Here is a 21,493-nt window from a genome sequence, read left to right as displayed (position 1 = left end):
CATGCCTGACTGGCCTGAAAGTGACCTACAAAGTTACTGGGGTTGTCTGAGCACCCCGATAATACGCCGCGGAGAGCTGTGCCATTTCTGCGATCCTGTGAATTGTACTACTTACCAGAACATGCTGAGAACGAGGCCAGTAGAAGAACACAAGTGAGGACAATATTCTGGAGCCGCAGGCCCCACAGTGTTTGCCGCTCCATCTTCTCAAGTATCTGTGAAATAAAAGAAAAAGGGCACTGTGTAAATAGACGTAGGTCAAAGCTTTAAAAGAGTGTTTTTTTTTCTGGTGATGTTTTCTTTGCCCCTATAAACACATTTAAGTGTCTTGCGGTCAGATAAAATATAAAAGATTGGTTTGGAAATGAAATTACATTCTATGCTTAGGTATTTGACGCATTACCTCTCAGCGCCAAATAGTCCGACAGGACAGCGGCATGGGCTGTAAGCTACCGATGCCGTGATCGGGCCAAATAAGCGGGTACGTTCGCGCAGACACCATGAAAAGTGTGGGAGCCAGCGCTGTCCGGGGCGGGGTGGGACGCAGGACCAGTCGGTGCTTATCGCGCCTAGATGGGGTGAGAGTCGTCCCAATCGGCACTGGAGCCGGATAATGCGGTCAAATTCGGACATGCTGGATAGCGCCGAAACTCGCATCTAATCATGACAAATTCGGTGTAATCAGAGACGCGCTCAGTCGCTCTGAGTGTGAGAAGCTGTTTGAAAAGGCAAAATATAGCCATATTGCTAAGGAGTACGTTGCAGAAGTAAGCTGATATCGCATTTGCGAGTTTAGACGATGCTTAAGGCAGCGTTGAGCGTTTTTGTTTGGTTTCGGACGATATTTATGAGTTCCAAACTGAGGGTTGTCGCTGTCTGACGGCCCAATTTGGCGCGTCTCGCACCGCTGATTGCCGTCGCCCGGCGACCTCAGCTCGCCGTGAGAACTCGTCCAGTGGCGCCACCGATCAGCTGCCGCGCGCGTGCAGTGGCGCATTACGCGCCGTTTTTGTCCTCACGCCGTCCCGCCCTCCTCGCTGGGACGTTCCCGGCCCGTCGGACCCACAATACACAGGGCGGCGCGACCGATTTGTATCAGCTCAGTCCGTCCACCGCCAAACAATGCTCCAGGCTGACCGGGTCGGCACGGACCGGTCCCGGCCTCTCTCAGGCCGTCCCGACCCGCCTCTAAGGCTGTTACGCGTGGCCAGAACGCACAGTCAGCCAGTGCCCGAGCGGCGTCTTTTGTTCGATGGCGACTTTTTTAGCGTGAGTGCGGCAGACTTGGCGCGTTAATGTGCGTGTCTGCCGCACGTTTCTCGCGCCTGTCTCATGGTCCGGTGATCGGTGTGTTGGGAAAACGCTTGTGATAGATATCGCACTCCGCGGCGCTTTTGTTGGAGGATATAGAGTGCTTCATGGTGTTAAATAAACCCTTTAAATGGTTGGGTACACTGTGGTTCTCACGTGAGGGTAGGATGAAGAACGATCTTGTTGTTTGGCGCTATTTAGATGGAAGGCACGGATAAGAAGGCATGAATGCCGAACCAGGAAGACGCTGGTCAAAATGCCTTCTACGTGGGAAGCTGATTAATCCCAGCGTGCCTTCGAACGCCGTGGGTGGAACCAGCTCCGATCTCCGATACCTCATTTCCAGCCGCGGGGCACCGGCGACCACCCAGCCGTCTCGGTTTCCGAGGCGCCGGGTCCCGCTGGCTCGAACGCGACCCCCGCCGCGCCAAGCTAGTCCCCCGCGGCTCGGGCGTGCCGTCCGTTCACGGCGCGGCCGGGAGCTCTCGGCCTCCCTCCCAGAGACCGCCGTGTGCTCGGCTGACGGGACGCCGCAGGGAGCCGGCTTTTTACCCGGACTCCCCGACCACTGGAGGATTTACTGGCGCCGCCAAACGAACCGCCGCCGCCTGCCCGCGTCCGGTGCCTCCGCCGCACTCTGCGTGACTGTTACAATTACAGTGCTGATATCTCATGCCGGCGACCATTAGCCCCAGACGAACCGTTTGCCTTCGGGCGCCGAGCAAAACGCCCTAACTACTGCGGCTGTGATCTCCGATCGGGACCTCAGTATACTGAGAGCTCGCTCAGCTCCTGTAGCTCCCATTGCTCCTGAGACTCGCATGTCTCCTAGCTTCTCCACGGCTCCCGTGCCTCTCTCTACCTCCGTCTGGCTCCCACTGCTCCGCGGCTCCCGTAGCTCCGATGGCTCCTGTGAGAGCGCCGGCGGCGGCGTCGCCAGGAAGCGGGCTGACGGTGCCGGCCGGCTGCGCCGCGCGGCGTTACCTAGTTCTGGAAATGTGCCACGCTCGGCGGCGTCTCTCATACAGGTGCTATGCCGATGAACGTTGGCTGTATGTGCCGGCCACCAGCTGACTGGATAGTGGATATTGCCATGGAGACACAGTTCTTGCTGACCAGGCTGCATGAAGATTGTTGAAGAAAAGCAAGCAAACATGGTTCCTAAAACTAAAATGTGATTTGACAATCTGCTTAGATGAATACTAAACAGTGTATGAAATGTTTGATGGGCAGAGTCGTACGATCATGCACGTCGTATCGACTGGTCACTGACATTCCCCCTCATTCCTTCAATCACTCATATATGGTACCGAAATCAGGTTTGATAAGAACGGTCACGGTACATATGGGCTGCTCGCGTATCCGGGATCCATTGTCCGAGCCGGAAGCTCGCGTTGCGCCAACGATGCATTCTTTTTGCAGCCGACAACGCACAGGCATGATTCCCAACGTGATCATCGTGCCAATTAATTATGCGCTTTGCAATATAATCTTCATTCCATTCAGTGGATCCTCATTACAGTAATGGTGTTCTGCGATGTCAAAATATTATCTCATACAAGCAGCATTATTGTCGCCCTAAGCATTGCATTTTCCGGCCCGAAGCACCGCTAGTCGGTATGTCGGTATTCTTTCTGTGTCGGCGCGTTAATTAGCAGTTAGCAGATGCCTTTTTGGTGTTTATGGGTCTCCGAGTGTCCCAGTTTCTTCGAGTAGAGTGGCACGGCTCGCACCGGACTGGCGAACGGATGGACCGTGGCCGTCCGGTGGACTGGAACGGAGACGCTGCTCGCCAGTCGGCCCAGCCGGAGCCGCGGCCGGCCGAGCGGCGGCCTGCGGAGTTCAATGAGCCACGCACGTCACAATTAGCCGTCACCAAACGCCGCCGTCGCCGCCCAGAGCCGTGTCGAGTCGTGCCCGACGGCGGCGCGGCGGGGAACGTGACCAACGCACTGACAACAGGCACCCCCGAGCGCCCGACGCGCCGACGACAGGCACCCCCGAGCGCCCCGCTCTGTTGCCATTCTCTGCCCTGACCGATGGCTACACGCCCATTGACTGATGTCGATTCGCTCGCTGATCGATACAGCGGCTCACGGAAGTTTGCTGCGCGGCGGCGGCAGTGGCAGCGCCGGCGGCGGCGGACGCGCTGCGTGTGAAGCGCACGCACAGTGCGTGCGGCCGGTGACCGCACAGGCTACGCTCCGCCACCGCCGCCGCGCCGTAACGGTCCCAGGAACGCACAGCGCGTGCGCCCCTGGCGGAGTCCTAATGGCCAGTACCAGGGCTGCGGAGTCGGTGGATTTTCGGCGACTCCGACTCCGACTCCGACTCCGGCTTTCAAAAACCAGCTCCGACTCCGACTCCGACTCCGGGCAGAATTGTCGACTCCGACCGACTCCAACTCCCGACTCCGACTCCGCAGACCTAGCAGGGCTGCGGAGTCGACAGATTTTCGGTGACTCCGACTCCGACTCCGGCTCGAGTTTCTAAAATCGACTCCGACTCCGACTCCGACTCCGGTCACAACTGTCGACTCCGACCGACTCCGACTCCGACTCCGACTCCGACTCCGCAGCCCTGGCCAGTACCACGAAAGACATTTTGATTGCAGCGTATAACTACCGTGGCTTTGAGAGTCATTCTGCAATGAACTTTCGTTGCCCGTCGTTAAAATTGCGAAGACTAATTTGCGTACTGAGTAAAGCAATGGCCTCATATTTATCACTGGCAGACGATTTTCAAACCGGCACTGGTTAAGGTTCACATGTATAGCAAAATTTACCAAGTGAGTCGCCCTAGTTCCCTTTGCTTCAACTAGATAAGACCCTTATTCGAGAACAGGAGCCGAAGGACAGCGCGATGCGAGACCTGCGCGATCATCACCCGCACATATCCGTGGCCTCCACAAAGAGCAATGCGGGTCCGTCCTACGTGCGCACGGTACCAGGAAATGTCACATGAAGACAAGGTCAGACTTGGACAACGATATTCACCACAATGAGCTCCATGATTAATGCACCAGCTAAAACAAAGCAAAGCGGATTCAGTTCAGTTGTGGGCTCGATCATCTGCCGGTAATTTTCTGTGTGAGGCTGCCGGACGGTGAGAACGAGTAATTGCTGCCTGATTACCGTGTTGAGGGCCCGGTCCTGACCCGGTTCGATCCAGCTGTGGTCAATGAAAAACAGGCATTGGCTGGAGTTTTACCTGACCCAGTCTGGTCGCTAGAGGTAACGGTCGAAGTCCGAGTCAAAAATCGGCACGAGAGCCTGTCGTGGTGACCTCTCGAGTCTCGGCGTTCAAATCGTGCATGACTCGAGTCACGTGCGTTCCAGAGCGGAGCGAGCCATTGCGCCTTCAGACTAGCAAGAGAACATGAATGGTGACAGGTACTGTTTTTATGCCGAAGCTGAATCAAAAAGCTACAACTGTCGACCGACACACGTGTTAAGTGAGAGTAAAGAGCATTTGTTGCAAAGATACGAGACAGGATTTGTCCTTATTGATGACTTGTTTCAACACAAAAAATAGTAAAAATGGCTTTTAACCATTCCTTTGCTGTCTGCGACACAGGACAGAATCAGAGTAAGCGTTTGACGGTGTCCGAGGGTTAGCCCTTGCGTGGTGAGTGCGATGGTCCTTGCATTCCAAATGCTTGGACACGGTTCGCTCCGCTCAATGATACCCGACCTTGAGTGCGCCCGATGGCGTCGACCACAGGATATCTCTCACAGGAGTTCAAACCATGAGCGCACTGAGGCGACTCGACTGCCTAAACATCGGCCGAGGCGGGCTCATCACTGCGCAAGGATCTGCAGTAGGTGTCACACTCCAACGCAGACCGGGCTTACTCAGGCATTACGCAATAGTTTGAAGCTCAGGAGCCGATTGCTTGTGCCTTTTATTTTGAGGAAACTCCTTGGAACGAACAATATTTGTTTGGAACTAAATTTCAGGTCTACGGCACCGGCCAATCCGCACATCCGTGACATGGTTCTAGAATGGCGAACATGGCGAAGGTATTAATTTCGGACTGGCCGCATTCAGGAGCCGCTGAACAGCGATGAATCTATTCCACGCAAGATGATTTGCCCTCGATCAATGCAGAGTAATGTGGAACATCGCGGCTTCCTTGGCTTCGTCACGGTGGTGTAGTCAAATGGAGCACCATGTGTTGCGATCATGTCTCATGGCGGAATGAATGGGCTCTTATGTCACAGACAAAACTGACGCTAATTCCAGAGGCTCTATCATAGTCTCCTGAGCATGATATACAGAATGCTAGAAAATAAAAATTGCCCGTGATATCCAGCCAGGCATCAAACCCTTTATCATGGCTTACAGGTCCGATTTGATAATTAATCAATAATCACTAGCGTCTATCGAACTACCAGACACAATAAAGCACAATGAAAAGGCGTGAGGAAGACAGAACCGCGGTGAGAGGGAGGTGGGCGCACGCGGAGGCGGGGGAGACGCGTGGTGACGACACTAACCACCCAGTTCCGGTGGGAACGGACCGGCGAGCGGCCGACACGATCCGGCGGAAACTCGCTCCGTTCCGGCCACTGACCGGCCGAACGAACAGCGCTCGACACAAACGGATGACAGGCAGAAACAATGGCCTGACAAATACCCGAGCAGCTGCTGAAGTCCCTGGTCGTGAGTAGTTGCCGAAATCTTCAGCCGTGAACAGCTGCCTCATACCTCCAGTGAGCCGTACTGATTCGCATGTTGACCGTCACGACTCCCTGCACTAACCGATCATACGGATCGGTTCAGGCTCGGGTACCCTGCATGGAAACCGATCATGCATTGCCGATAATATGGAAATTGCCCGGACATGTGCAGGAACTAGCCGTTATTGATGACTATCATCCATTCCTTGGGTTTGCAGAAATTCAGTTTAGGACATCAAAGGTCGTTGGCAGGAGTGACGCAACGCGTCCACAGTTTCAAGTCCAAGTTCAGCGGCTCTTTCTGCAGACTGTGAGGCGCCTGCAAACAGCGCGGGTCTGGGAGCCGGGACCGGCGCGGCGTCCAGTCACCGTCAGTAATCAGAGACCAAAATACGTCAGAGGGTTTGGCCGGAAATGGGCACTGGGCAGTCCCGTATGGCGTTATATTCTCACACTCACCAATAGTTCATGGCTTCATGGCATGAACCGTAACCAGTCGCTGGTCACTAAACGGCTGTATTAGACCAGTGCTTTTGAGTCATCAGCAATCTGCATTGTTACCAATGACCAAGCACCAAATTTGAGCATCAGGCGGTACTCATTGCTAGGTACCGTTCACCGTTCATAGGTCACCAGGCTCTAGCGTCCCTTCATAAACCCAGCGACCAGTCACATGTCACCAGTGACGTGATAGGTCAACAAGGGCGTCAAAGGTCGGCTGTCGGCATTCAAAGCTCCTGTTCGATATCACTGACCCACGTTGTACCCAACAAGAAGTGTTAGACCAGACTTCAATGGCCACCCGACTCGGCTTGTGCCAGGGAGGGTAATAGCCGCACTTGCGTTGAACGGTCCGTTACTTAATGTGCGTTCAATGGCGCCCCTCGGGCGGCCAGCGGCTAAGTACGAGCCCTTCCACAACGGCGGCGATTAGTGGACCTAATGCCGGCCATTAGTTGCCGCGCCGGGCGAGCTCCGATGATATCTGGACAGCGCTGGAGGAGATATGACCGGGGGCGCCGGACCGGCCGGCCGTACAGAGCCCCGCACTCAGAAATGATTGATGACGCCCAGGAGGACAGCGTTGCACGCTTCAGAGGAGATAGCAAATGGGCGCTTCCGTTGCTTTTTTAAAGCGCTTTTGCTTCGCATCATGCACAAAACGGTAACTGGTGTCAGGGGTAGCTCTAAGAATAAATGGGTTGTGAGCTTGAAACCATTTTGGCATTGTTGCATGGGTGTTTGTCACCTAACGGGATACTAGAACCGGCTCCATTGGCAAATGTTTGTGATTTAACCCTCGCCCGTATTGGTGTTTTTCCAGCCGAGAACGTATAAGGGGGGGTCCGTTGGACCCCCCCTTGCCGTTTCGCCCCTGATCGAGCTAGAGCTTCGCGGAAAAAACGAGCGTGTTGCCCGTGACGAGAGGAAGCCGATGATACCTAATTTTAAGGTCCTAGGTCATTGGTTGACCTTGCAGGTCAGGTCAATGACCCAAAAGTCGGGAAAATCGGGACCTGTTAGAACGTCGTAAAGTGTGGCTGCTACGGGGTTTTTCGGGGTGCTGATCATGAATATCATGTTAGTTTTGATCACAGATGATGTCTTCATGCATTTAGTCCGGGTCGGGTCAGGTCAGGTCAGGTCAACCAGTAGGGGTCCTGCCGGGTATTCCTAGTAGGTGTCAACCGCCTCTGATAGCTTCGTAACATGTTACGAAGGCACCAAAACTACTTCGTAAATGTTCAAATGGTTGCTAAATTCGAATTCAGCTGCAAAAACTGACCTAGAAACATGTAAAACTCGAAAAAGTGTACCGAGGTCATCAAAGGTCAATGACCTGACTTGACCTTCAGGTGACCTTGACACCCACTCTAACGCATGGGGGCAACATCATATCACATGTTTGAACGCTTGAAACCACGAAAAGACTGCAAACGCGCGGCTAATGCGAGCCGACATACGCCGAATCGCGATTCCGGCCAAATATGGTCTCGAAAAGTAGGTCACAGGTCAAAGGTCATTGGGGTCAGGGTCATGAAATTTTCAGAGTAGATGTAAAATTGATTAACGCGAGGGTACTGAAAGTTTCGTCGCGATCGGCCGCTTTTTACGCGAGTTATTCGCGAAAAACCATGGGGGGGGGTCCGTTCGACCCCCCCCCCCCCTATACGGGCGAGGGTTAAATAACGGTGCCAAACAGCACTGTTTGGTGACTACTGACTACTCTGTATTCACTCTAAATGTAGGTTTTCAAGCCAACAAGCTTGTTGGCATAATGCAATGCGATGACATTCTAGCTATTTTATGTAATTGGATGCTACAGGTTTTTCTAGTATGCATATCAGCGAAATAATGATTAGAAAACATGAGCCTTGTTTTCAGTCTGCCGTAAATGAACTGCTATACTTGGTAACTAAGCCAATGTAACATCGACTTATTGACAAATATGAATTATGCACAAACATATGTGCCAAATAAGGCAAGTTCAAAAACCACAAAGCATCGCATGTCACGTCATGGCCTTAATACGTGACCTCTTGACAAATAATGCCTCACCTTACCCCTGAGACCCAGCTCTCTCCTGGCACTCGGAGCAGAGCTGGCCGCCCTGAGCTGCCCAAAAGCAGAGGGCCGATGACCCACGACTGACGACTCGCTACTGACCGTCAGGCCACTCCGGTCATGGAGGCCGGTGTAGCGGCCGGGGGAGCGCGCGGTGCCCCACCACCCACCGGGGCCGGTTCCGGCGGCAGATTACGGCCGCTGAGGTGCCGACCGGCCTTGCCAGCTCATCTGGCGCTGACCCAGAGAGCCGGCGGCGGCCTCGGAACAGGGACGCGCCGGCCCGCGTCAGCTGCAGCCGCGCGTCAGACATCTGCCGCCGCCGGCTGCCGGACGAACGGAGCCCGTCCCGTACCGCCGCGTGCTCCCGAACAGAGCACGTCCCGTACCGCCGCGGCCCCACGGAGCACGCCTTTACAACGGTCGTGCTGTTGCCGCCGCCGCTGCTGGCGCTGCTGATGACGACGATGATGACCGCGCCATGTTGCAGGCCTCGTCAGCCATCTGGCTTTCTCAGAGGTCACGGACCGGACTGCTGTGAACGCGGAACTTCCACTGCCGACCGTGCATAAAGTGCTTCTGCGTCATGACCGTCGCGACAAAATTACCTGCAATTTATTATATGAAATACTTTTCTGCGCAAGACATGGAATATAGGTAGCAGTGGCAGGACCCTGATTTTTTAAACAAAACCCATTCCCTATTGTTTTGCAAGCTTTATATCCAGTGCAGTGCATCATGTCTCACGATTTATATTCACTTCTTCACACGCTCTTTGACTGCAAAACAAAATTTTACGACGCCCGCTCTTAGTCATGAGTCGTTTTGGCAGAAAACAAGGCGGGACGCCGGGGATCCAGCGTCCCTAGGCGTGGGACGTTTGTGCAATAAGCCCATGGCAATGGCTTCTTGTTCCAGTCTCACCGTAACATTATGTAAGAGGATACAAGGTCTAATTCTCTTCCATCAAGACTTAAATGGGGACTGTGTGAATGTTTCTTAGGCTAGGTACCCAAACGCAATCAGGCTGCACGAGGCAGCACGAGACATTCCATATCGCTCTCGACTGGCAGAAGCTGACGGCGGTCTCTAGCCGAAGGCAGACAGCCGGTGGCCTCTTTATAGCTGTGCCGTTGAATAAATCGGCAAATGTCTGACGTCAGGCGGTGCCAGGTGGTGTCTCTGAACGCCAGACGGTGGCCCGGAGAGCAGCGCGGCCGGCCGGGCGCCCGTTAGCCGGTCGGCGCCACCTTTCCGGTTCACTGCTCAGGCAGCGGTGCAGTCGAGGACCCGGCAGTACAGCTGTGCCGCCCCGAGGACCCGGCAGCACGCGACGACCGGTGACCTGGACTGACCGCCGCAGTCGCCGACGGTTCAGTGGGAGCCGTCGCTGTACCGACGGGAGATACTGGATAGATGATGATTCTTATGCTCAGAGGCACCGTCCGACGCTCGCTGATAGTCACGGGTGCTGGTGGCTTCCCTCTGCAGGCGGCACCGCCACTGAGCCTGCAAGGGCAGCACCGGCGTCCGCGCATATCGGCCGACATCGCTCCCGAGGCAGGCGCCTGGCCAGACCAGAGACCGGTCGGGACAAGTTCAGGGCTGCTTGGTTAGTCCTGAGCTACCTCTGGTGCTAAGGTCGTTGAGGTTAGTGAACTATGCAGCGAGCAAGACGCCTTAGGAGGCAGCTTGCTTGCTACAGGCACTCATAAATGCGAAAGTTTGCCTCTGGTACAGCCTACGGGAGGCCATAAATGAGCATCAACAAGATAGGATGGCCAACAGTCGCTTATCTAAATTGAACTTCGGATATCGGGCCACATGAGGTGCCTCCGGACCGTGTTCGGTAAGCTCATGCAAGCTTATATGGTGTTGCTGGAGGATTTGACGGATACACATCAAAAAGTGCGTTGTTAACGTCGGATTTGAGGTGTAACCTGTCAATTATCGTAGAGCTATAAGATTACAACGGCGAGTCACTAAGCTATCTATGAATGGAATCCAGTTCTGCTCAACGTATGTTTTTGGTAGCACTGGCAGCATATGTGCTAAGGCTCTGAGGCTTCAAAAGAATAAATATGTTCCTACAACATAAAACATGTTGCATATCAAGTTGCAGAAAAAGATATGTAGGACATTTTGGGCAACGGCAGTGCTCTGAAAAATCACGACGATGTTGCATTTGAGAAGTGGAGTTTCCAGCAAAATGCATTACAAGTGCGTTTGCATGTTTGGCAAGAAACCCTTCTTTTTATGCTTATGCATGTGGGCAAACTTTAGATATTAAATTTTCTCATGAAAATGACCCTCGATAGAGGAAAGATAAGAATAACTTGACAATTCCAGATATATGCTTTATGTTTACACCAAGGGAGCCGGGATTTCTAGTGTTTCTTCTATTGCCCGTGAAGATCGCTTTTCCACTGGCCGCCCTCTTCACTCCACTCCCAGGCGCTCTGCCAACGACCCGTGACGCTCCAAGAGAATAACAACAGCCCTCACCTGGCGAAATTGTCCCGTAATGGAAGTAAATAAAGCCGCATTAGGGCGGACAGTTGCAGGTGACATTGTCTCTGGATAGTACCGAAATAATTGCCGAGTCTGTGCGGGGGCCGGTCACGGTACAGACGGCCGGGTTCGACCCACCGAGACCCACCTAACGGGACAGGGCGGGGGCGGGGGCGGGGCGGGGTGGCGCGTCCCCTCCCACCCTGACCGCCGGTCCCGCCGACCGACCCGCGGTCACAGGGCGCCACGCACCAATTACCGACCAGCAGTTCTCAGAGGGCACAATTACTGCGCCGGGGCGACCGGCGCGAATGTGACGAAATTGAGCCGTTCCACGGCACCGGGCGTCTGAGCCGTGACCGATCGCCCCGCGACGGTAGCCGCTTCTGTCACGGCGAGGTGGAAATCCGAGGTGGCTGATAGTTGGATCGGTATACAGCACACCTATGATTGGTATTATACGGCACACCCTTGGAACAGCGAACATAGTTCGCTGTCCGTGGCTGGCCGACATAATGAACGCAACAGGAGCTCCAGAATACTGATGGCCATGCGAAACCTATGACGAAAAGCTGTAATTTGTTATTACGCCCTCCATGTTCATGCCATATCTATTTCGCTCTCCCTCATTTACCTCATGACGGTTAATGGGCTGCAGTAGCAGTCTCTGATCTAAGAACCAATGTGGAGGGGTCCAGAAATCAAAGACCACTTCACCAGTGCCATTTGACATATTCCAACCGCCTTCAATACGGTCACCTCATTTGACTGTATGATGCGCTCTATCGGGGATCAGCTGATGTCCCGGGGAATATCCGTCTGGTGACTCTGCGCCGGGGCCGGACCGCCCGGCGCTCCCAGGATGTGCAGACCGGGTCTCTGACCGCCCCGTGGAAGACACGAGGGTAAGTCAGGTCAGCGCAGCAGCTACTGGGACCCTCGTGAGGCGGTCGGGCGCCGCATGACTTGGCTCACCGGCAGCTGTATTGACTGCGTCTTTTTGTGACGCCGCTCTTTTGTCTTGTTTCCGAATGTTTTGCGGCACATGTGCTGTGGCGTGTGACATGACATTTCTGGCTCCACTGGTCATCCGTGAAGCTTCTCAGGTCATCTGCTAGAGACATAATCGGCGGTGGGACAGCGCAGGCAGCGCTATGAAAAACGAACGGAATCCGTGGAAAACCAGGCCCCAACTATGGGTTTATCGAACGGCGAAGCTGGAATACTTTTGTTCGACTCCCGCTCAACCTATTCAGGTGTATACTGTGCAAGTTTTGACTTTACTGCTCTCTTCTTTAAGTGTTGACCGATGTAAGAGAAATGCCGACGTTTTAGTAAATCGTGTTATAGTTTTACCAGGGCTCAAAAGTAGTCGCACTTACAACAATGCGCTCTCACCGCCTGATTCTAGCGCGTCCCAGAATTTACTCCCCGCTGATATAATTGCGGCTGTGATGGGTAATTAAATAGACTCACATGGCAGTGCAGCCTGTGAGACGGCAATTTGGCGATGTCTCGCTGACCGGAAGTGCCCAGCTAGGTGCCTTTGGCGCCGTCACGGTGGCTGTCGCGCTATAACTGGAGCCGGCGCGCCGGGGGCGGCTGCGTTACGTATTCCGTCCGCGTGCTGCAGTCGGCGCTCCGGCTCCCCACAGACCGACCACAGACGCCGGAAGTGAGCGGTGGTTCCAGCCTGATAGTCGGAGAGCCGCCCGTCGCGCCGGCGCGGCGGAGACTGCGGCGACGGCTCTGAGTGTGCAGCGTCGCGCGCCGTCGGGCGGTAAGACGAGCCGGATCAGCCGCGCCGACTAGTGGGTCAGGGGTGACGCGCGGGGCGGCGGCCGTGACGCCGAGGTCGGTCACCACCCCCGCCCCCGCCGCGGCCCGCGCCGTCGCGGGACCCTCGCAGACTGACTCACCGCCAAGGGGAGGAGGGGAGGATGGGGGGGGGGTTGAATAACTGGAGTGGTTCAGGAGCCAAATGTGTTTGGCCATTAGTCCAGTAACGGTGGATCAGCAGCTCAAACCAAAATCATAGCTTAGACGCTTGGATAACGGTTATAATCCCTAAATTACCTTACACTCTGGATGCCATGAACGCAGTTTTTCGTTGGTGATTTGGCTTCGTTACCGTTTGCTGATCCGTTTTGTATTGCCTGTCGAACATTAATGTGACCTGCTCGAAGTTATACTTGAACACTCTTCCTTAATTCTTTCAACAATTAATATTTTACTCGCAGGTTTCAGATAGGGTAGACCGGGGCAAGTCGCCCCGCCGAGGTAAAACGCCTCACCGATGTTTCTCGGAACTGGCAGAGTTCTGGGGAAACATCCTCTCTTCTATAAAACATGCACTATATGATCATTATATGAGCAGACTGGAAAGACATTGTGATGACTCTTTCGGGAAATATAGCCAAAAATGTGTTTTTTAGTGTTTTTTATGTTTTGCTGTCAGATTATGCATCATGGCGTTCTTTTATGTCCACATCAGGTTAACGACTTTTTTGTATTTTGAACAACTATTGTCTAACGCTTATCATGCCGGGTTGGTTCATGTTAAATTATGTCTTGCTGGAGTGCAAAGCGTTGTTCTGTGACCGAACTACGTGATGGGGTAAAACGCCCCAGTAGGTCGCGGGGCAAAAAGCCCCATGGGGCGTTTTACCTCATGTGTTGTTCGGGCTACCCACTTTCTAATGTTCGGTAGCTGGCGAACAGTAGGTTTCTATGCCTTTATGTATATTTTTCTCAGCAACTGGATGGCAAAGGAAGTATTCTGTAAACATTTGCATTGCAATAATTTATTATTTGGTCTTATGAGGCAGGTGAAAAACCTGCTCATACAATAGTGTCATAGATGAACACCTGACAGGATGGAATGTGCTAACTTCAGAGCCGTGCCTCCAGAGGTCTAACGGACCTCTCACATAAGATTAAGCCAACTACCATGTTAAATCTGTAATCTAAAGTATGGGGCTACTAGCCCCAGGCCGTGGGGCGTTTTGCCCTGGGGTTGGGGCAAAATGCCCCATTTGCAGTTGCTTCACAAATCACTTCCTAGCTTGGAGTCCGATCATATGTGAATGAATTTGAGGGGTGCAATTTAAAGTAAAATGTCCAAAGAACGCATTGAGCACAAATTTGGCCTTCCAGGTGATGTGGGACAAAATTTATGCAGCAAAATAAATTATCTGGGGCGTCTTGCCCCAGGCTACCCTATTCCTACTTTTCATGCTTATATTTATCCCATCTAGAATTTCAATCTTATAGGGATTTCGTCAATAAAGATATTCGGTTTTCTGCGATATTTTGCCATAATTTCAAAGGGTCATTGCTGGACATGTAAATACCTGACGCTGTTAAATTCGCAAATTTTTGGTAGCTTTGTTGACTTTAACCCGCGCACCGACGGGGGTCTGTGCCAACTTAGTACCGACGGGGGGGGGGGCGGATGACCGCCCCCCCCTGAGATCTCGAGAACGAAGCAAATAGCGACAAGCGGTAAACGGCATCGGATACGCACGGACAAGGTCTACAATTTTTACTAAGGTCATTTTCAGGTCAGGTCAAAGATGACGTCACAGGGATCGAAAAAGTCAAAATGGCGGCGCTAGATATGGAGAGGGTTTTTCTCGAATAACTTTCGAAGTAGTCAAGATAGGAACAAACGAAGGGCACCATCGTGATCCTCTCGTCAATCTGCATCGAATGATATATATGTTGACCTCGAAAGGTCAAGGTCAAAGGTTGACCTCAGGTCACGTGACCTCGAGGTCATCATGTATATCATTCGATGCGTCTTGACGAGCTGAACACAATGAGACCATCCGCGCGGCTGTATCTTGTTCCCGTAAGGAGTTATTGGCAAAAAACCTTTGGTGACCTTTGATGACGTCACATGACCTTACAGCTGCCCAACAGCAAAACAGACCTCAAGGTAGTGAAGGTTGATCGTATGTGAAGTCATGTATGGTATATGGGGCCATTCCGACCCGTTTTAGTGGTAAAAACAGGGAGTTGATTTTTCCCCCATTGACTTATAATGGGGAGGTCGCGAAATTGACCTGACCTTAGGTCACCGACATCAAAATTCTGAGATATACAAATTGTAGCTACTAATGACCTAATAACATCCTGCGACTTTCAAAGGCCTCCGACATCTACTGTAGCTCTGGCACGGTGACAAAGTTGCAAAAAAGTGACTTGAGGTTGGGTCATTCAAAGTGACCTGGTGACCTGACCTTAAAAGTTAGGAGGTTCAAACTTGCACACCATGTGTAAAATTGATGAGAGAATAGTCATACCAAATTTCGCGGCGCTGCGCGCCGCGGTTTTCCCGCTATCCGCGAAAAACCTCAGGGGGGGCGGATATCCGCCCCCCCCCGTCGGTGCGCGGGTTAAATTTGCAGCACATAGCACGATAAATAGTATTTACAGATAACAGTACATACATCGCTTGTGTATAAAGCAGCACTATACAGCAAAAAAAAAATGTTTAATTTACACAAGCTTGAGCTAGCTTAGTAGATGGCAATTGGCAATTAGGTAGGTAGGTATATAATAATCGTTTAGAGACACAATCCCCTCTACTCTGAAATTGGATAATGTTGATGTTGATGTTGATGGCTTTCTCCTTTTTCTTTTGAGTTGCACTGATATGTCAAGCTGTTCAAAACAAAGCAGTACATCACGACTATACGTAGTACAGTACAAAGCACGACTATACGTAGATCGTTCTGAATTTTAAAAATATGAGATTCAGATTGCAGAGATCCCGCAGTTCATAGTGCTCACTGCTCACAGCCCTTCACTTCTCTAAAAGAGCCTCAAACCGATCTCAGAGGAGCCTATGCCCGAGCAAGATCACCCGTCAGTTTCTGAGGGCCAACATTGTCTCTGTGGGCCCCATGCTAGTCTCAGAGAATCTCGTGCTGGCTAAAGACGGCTCCAACGGAGGAAAGGTTTTGTACCTGCAGGCAAGTGAATGCAGTGGGTCAATGAGATCCAAACTCCCAAAGACCCACAATATCTCCCTGAAGTATCCTTTCCCCATTTTCCCACCGCCACCATGCATCGGCGCTGCTCCACGGACCCACCTGTATCCCGGCGCGCCGGTCACTGGTCAGCCGAGGTCAGCTCAGGAGTCCGTCTGCCCGGGGCGGTCGCTGGGGGTGCCACGAGCCGAGCCGGTGCCGAGACTGTGCTGGCCGCCGCTACCACCGTCGGGAGCGCCGCTCCAGAGCTCTTCACGGCCCGGGTCGCCGCCGCCGACTGCCGACGCGACGCCACCAGTCCGGGAGTACACCGTGTGACCGGTCGGCGCGACAGGTGCCGTCGGCGCGACGACGTAAACGAACTCGACCGGCGCGGTCGGCGGACGGGCGGGCGGCCAATCTGTCACGGCGGCAGGGGGCCACGGGTCAATGTTCTGGGTCAACACGGAGACGGACTGGTCGGTGGCGGTTTTTTTCGTGTTTGCAACATCTGCAACTTCTTTGTCCTCCGAAAGTATAGTGATGGTTCTCAGTGGTGCTGGAATGGCTGTCTTGGAACGCGACGGCTGGCCATGCGATTTCGGTGATGGTCGTTAGTCGTTACCAATTCTGTTACTTCGTCGTAAAGCAGTTTTTTGTTCTCAAGATGAATTTTGACGGTCAATGAACGTCATAACTGGTGTTTGGTTGATGTCATCAACATGTAATAATCCAAAACATTGCTTCTGATGGTGAAGTTATATCAATTTGCGGTCACTGAACGGCAAATTGAGAGCGACGTCCCCTCAATTCCTCCGGGCATTGAATCATTGAATAATGATGTCTCCACCAAGTGACATCAAGCAAATAACGAAAATGAAAAGAGAAAAGGAGGAAATGGTGAGAGCACATGCAAACCTTTTGTCGAGATTCATGTTGCGCTTGGCAATGGTAACTTTTGTCGTTCTTTACGTTTCTCATCTCCCGCACAAATTGCAATTTGTGCGGAATTCCACGCATCAATGCGTGGATTGATCGAATAGAATTTATTTAAATGACGTCGAAAGAACATTCTAATTTCGACTGAAACGAGAAGCCGACGTTTGAGCTGTTTGCCTACTCCCTTGCCATTTGCTCCTGACACAGAAATCCTTTTCAATCTGTAGCATGAATGACGTTTATGTCAGAAATACTCAGGTGGGATATTGATTACGCTATGCATGTAGGGGAGAGCGGGGCCAGTTGAAACACGGGGTCAGATGAAACATGGCTTTATTTTCAACAGTATGCAACATATGGCGTTGCCGACACCACTGCGCATCCGCGCTTGACCACTTCCTTTGTAAACGGCGTTTGGGCGGCAAACGGACGGTAATTTTGATTTGACACTTGTTTTTGTGTTTTTGAGGGGCGTTTGGGAGAAATCGTTCTTATGAATATTTTGTGATATCTCATATACCTTTGTTTGCTGAAAGAAGAACTCCTGGCTCCGGAATAACACTTTATTTGGCCCTTCATTCAGCATGATGCCGTCCCTCCAGCTCGTTTGACATGTGCTTTACGGCGCGTGCGAGATGGCGGGAGCGGATGGGGTCAATTGAAACGCTTCTCTGAGGGTCAGTTGAAACAGGGCCACAGGCCGTTTCAATGGACCCCGGTGACCTTTGCAATGGTTATTGTTCAGGGGCTGTAAACATTAAAGGAAATAGTCCACCTTTGAAATGAGCTTTAAAACTAAAATAGTAGTTTAATAGAGCTCAATTTTTTACCCCTTTTTCTCCAGCCTTTTGCTTGAAAGCATCCTATAGCCTGAGATATTTCTCATTTTTCTCATCCGCCCATTTTACCATAGTCTATGTACTTTATGTCACCTATTATGAGGAACTTTGCACTTTTAGCTTTCCAACAACCTATTGAATGTAGCATTTGGAAAAGTAAACTGGACAAAATATCTCCTTAAGAAAGTGGCCTTAAAGAGGAAAACATCCCATTGTTAAGGATAGGTGCAATTGACCCCATGGGCTGGTTCAATTGACCCTCGCATCGGGGTCATTTGAAACGGGCGTAGAGCTGTTTTATAAGCATGCGTTTGGCAGCAAAATATGTTTGAAACATAATTTTACATATCTTAAAATAAGGCCAAAAGAGCATATTTTTTCATGGCATTGTGCATTTTTCGATATGACAACTAGATCTCGCTGTGCATGTCAATATATAAAAAGTGGTTCAACTGGCCCCGCTCTCCCCTACTAGTAGATATGACCAACGTTTATTATGGGCGTACGCTAAACGTCTAACGATGGATGAGACTTTTATGTATGCATGTATGTATGTATTGCTTATCTTTGGAGAAACCACACAGGCACTTACACTCCAGCGTCAAGCTGGAGCTGTCTTATTGCTGGTAATGACGGACACCTGACCTCCAGCTCTTGACGGATGGCCAGACTGAGATTGTCCCCCTGCCTTGTCATGTAACCTTAGGCTTATCCGAGCTTACAGTGCTATAACATCGGTTTTATCCCTCATCTTTCAAATGTCGATCGCACCAAATTCAAAAGTATGCTGTTGCGGAGCGGCATTACTCAAAGCTAAGAGCTCGTAGGGATTCCTTACAAAGCCATGTGTTATTATATCGAACTGGTAGGGCCAGCCCACTGAACAAGTGGCTAGTGATCTGGAAACCCGAATGTACGTAACGGTATGATACCAATTACGCTGCCGAATCGGTCGGCGAGTGCAGTGACCCTCGAACTCCAGCTCTACGCAGCCAATGACTCATACCAACAGGAACAGGCCCTTATCGAGATAGTAGTGCTTATAAATAGTGAGGATATGTACATACTCGCGAAATGGTTAAACATTCTGTTGAAGGATGTGTTCGGAAGTTAAAAAGCCATGTAAAATTATGCCGAAAACAAACCAGAAACCTCTTGATACCGACTTTTGTAACACGCAAGTTGCATTTGCACACATGTCTTTTTTTTAATTAAAAAGTTGATTGCAGTCAGCCCCATAAAATCATTCCACTGTCATCATTCACGACCTTAAAACATTTATACTCATTAAGTTATTTTTTATGTAGAATTAGCTATACAATATACATCCCCTTTATTCTGAAGGCATGTCAAAGTCGTGAGGCACATCAAAGCGCGACAGACCGAGCGCTTTGAGTCACTGCTCGGATGAGTGATCGAGCCGTGCGCTGGAACTGGTGCATGTCTAATCCTACCACAGAGCAGCAGAGGAGCACACCGGGCGGATGTTACGTGACAACTGTCTGAGAGAGAGAGAGAGAGAGAGAGAGAGAGAGAGAGAGAGAGAGAGAGAGAGAGAGAGAGAGAGAGAGAGAGAGAGAGAGAGAGAGAGAGAGAGAGAGAGAGTGAGAGAGAGAGGAAAGGATAGAGAGATAGAGAAAATAGGAAAATTAAAACACGTGGTACAACTCAGTTCAAAGAAATAGAAAAACGTAAAGAAGATGCATGCTCGTACTACACATTAAACATGCAACGCGCGAAGATAGCGAGAAGAATGGAAGCATAGAACAGCTGATAGTTCAGATCAGATTAGACAGAGACGGGAGTCTATAGACCGAAGGTGGGACGAGGTGGACTGTCAGTTGTAACACGATGGAGAGAAGCGCCCCAGTGCCGCTCTGAGCAGCGGTTCTGTCCATAGTCCCACAGACGAGAGCTAACGGGGCGTGGCTGTGGGAGCTGCATGGTCCGACCCAGTGAGGAGCCTCATCCAACACAGTCCGCAGCTGTAGCCGAGTGCCGACCCAGACTGCAGCTGTGTCCCACCTAGTCCGGAGCTGTGTCTGATTCAGTCAAGAGTTGGGTCTGACGCAGTCCAGGAGGAGAGTCAAACTCAGCTCAGAGCTGTGTCGCACCCAGTCCAGAGCTGGGTCCTGCACCCAGTCCAGAGCTGGAGCCATTCTCCTCCGACCCAGTCAAGAACTGTGTCCGACACTGTCCGAATCTGGAACCGACCCAGTCCGGACAGATGGATCCATCCTCATCCGACCCAGTCCAGAGCTCAGCCGATACATAAATTATGCACTAAGCCGACCAGCTGACGACTCAGTTCGGGACTAAGCCGGCCAGACGACGTGCTAGTCCAGGACTCAGCACACACGCACACACTAAAAAAAAAAAACACGTCACGGCTTAGCGCAATGCAGATAATCAAATTAAATATATTGAGCGCTAATTATGTCTTCATTAACTTCATTTACCTTTAACGCGGAATTTGTTTGCCCCTGTTCCAAGGTAATACAAAGTCGACTAGCATATCAGTCATCAGAATGCGTTTCGCTGTCCATTATTTACTCTTTATCTCCCAGTTGAGGAGCTGCTGTAATTTGTTTATCGGATTGCGGTGCAAAGCTGGGTCAGCACAACGGCATTAGCACAACATACGCAGTTGCATTCATACGTCAGGGCGCATCAGGCAGGAACTTCTTCCGGCTCTGACGTGCCTGAGCGATAATCCTTCCTGATTCCCAGCACCGCCACTCATGGCTCCGAACTAGGTCTGCACGCCGTTCTGGCTACCGGTTTTCTAGTCCAGCATTGTGTTCGTCACTACCCCGTATCATCAGATAAGACAGCCGCCCGGTGGAACTAAGAAAGCCGACAAAGTTATGCCGGCGTCTAATTAAAACCCACCTCTGTGGGACCTGGCCGCCAGTGCAGCTTCACGGGCGCAGCCTTCTGTGGGACGGGGACACATCACTGGGAGAGGTCCCCGGGGGCGGACACCCGGGGGACAGGACGACGACCCCGACCGGCCTCGCTCTGACGTGAGACGGCGACCCAGGCCCATCGAGCAGGAAGCCGCCAAAGACGCGAGACCATATCTGGAGCTGCTGAGAGGTCGCTATCGGTGCGGTCATCTCGGCTGGCTGCAGAGTCAGTGACATGCAGGCAGCGATTTACCGGAAAACGTACATGGTCGTCTGCCAAACCCAACTGGCTAAACGGGTCGCGCTGAAGTGAACACAATTGGGAGGGTTGACGGCTGGCGCGTGTCGATACATTGGGTGGCCCTGCCAGAGCAGAGGAGAGCTATTTCAGGGCGGATGGTGCCTTTGAACTACAAACAGGATGATCGCATGTATTTCGGCTGACCTGAGTTCGGAGGATTACGTAATTGCTCGGTGAGCGTTGAACTCTGCAGTTGTTAGGTTCCTAGCCATATTCTGTTGACATGTCACGTTCAATTACAAGTAATTTTTATTCAAGCCACTGCACGCAAAGTATCTTGGCTTTACGAGTATGAATGACATCAATAGTGTTTCAGGATTTTTCCATGTTCACGTGCCTAGTTATTTGTTTTATTATTCGGGCTAAGAATACGAGTTTCGGCTAATTCGTCTCTCGTCCAGGGCTCCATTGATCTGGTGGTGCAGCGGATATTGGGCAAACTGGTGGCAGTGCCAGAGAC

The 21,493-nt window shown here is 51.7% G+C and overlaps 1 protein-coding gene across 6 annotated transcripts in view; it reads right to left on the bottom strand.

Annotated features, from left to right (window-relative positions):
* The window catches only part of LOC122366503, a 33,120-nt gene extending 16,488 nt beyond the window's left edge, over window positions 1-16,632 (bottom strand). For 3 of the 6 annotated variants that reach the window (XM_043338856.1, XM_043338863.1, XM_043338881.1), the window contains exons 1-2: window positions 16,169-16,366; window positions 116-215 (exon numbers count right to left, since the gene is read on the bottom strand). In XM_043338856.1, coding sequence (XP_043194791.1) covers window positions 116-203 — 88 coding nt within the window. In that variant the 5' untranslated portion in view covers window positions 204-215; window positions 16,169-16,366. Of the gene's footprint in view, window positions 1-115; window positions 216-16,168 lie in introns of all 6 variants that reach the window. The other 3 variants (XM_043338839.1, XM_043338848.1, XM_043338872.1) reach the window with 2 other exon arrangements.
* Window positions 16,633-21,493: the final 4,861 nt, after the last annotated feature.

This window comes from Amphibalanus amphitrite, unplaced genomic scaffold (genome assembly GCF_019059575.1).
Source record: "Amphibalanus amphitrite isolate SeventyFive unplaced genomic scaffold, NRLGWU_Aamphi_draft 000029F_arrow, whole genome shotgun sequence".
NCBI lineage: Eukaryota > Metazoa > Arthropoda > Thecostraca > Balanomorpha > Balanidae > Amphibalanus > Amphibalanus amphitrite.
The sequence above is the reverse complement of the archived record's forward strand: the minus strand, read 5'-3'. Positions and strand labels throughout refer to the sequence as shown.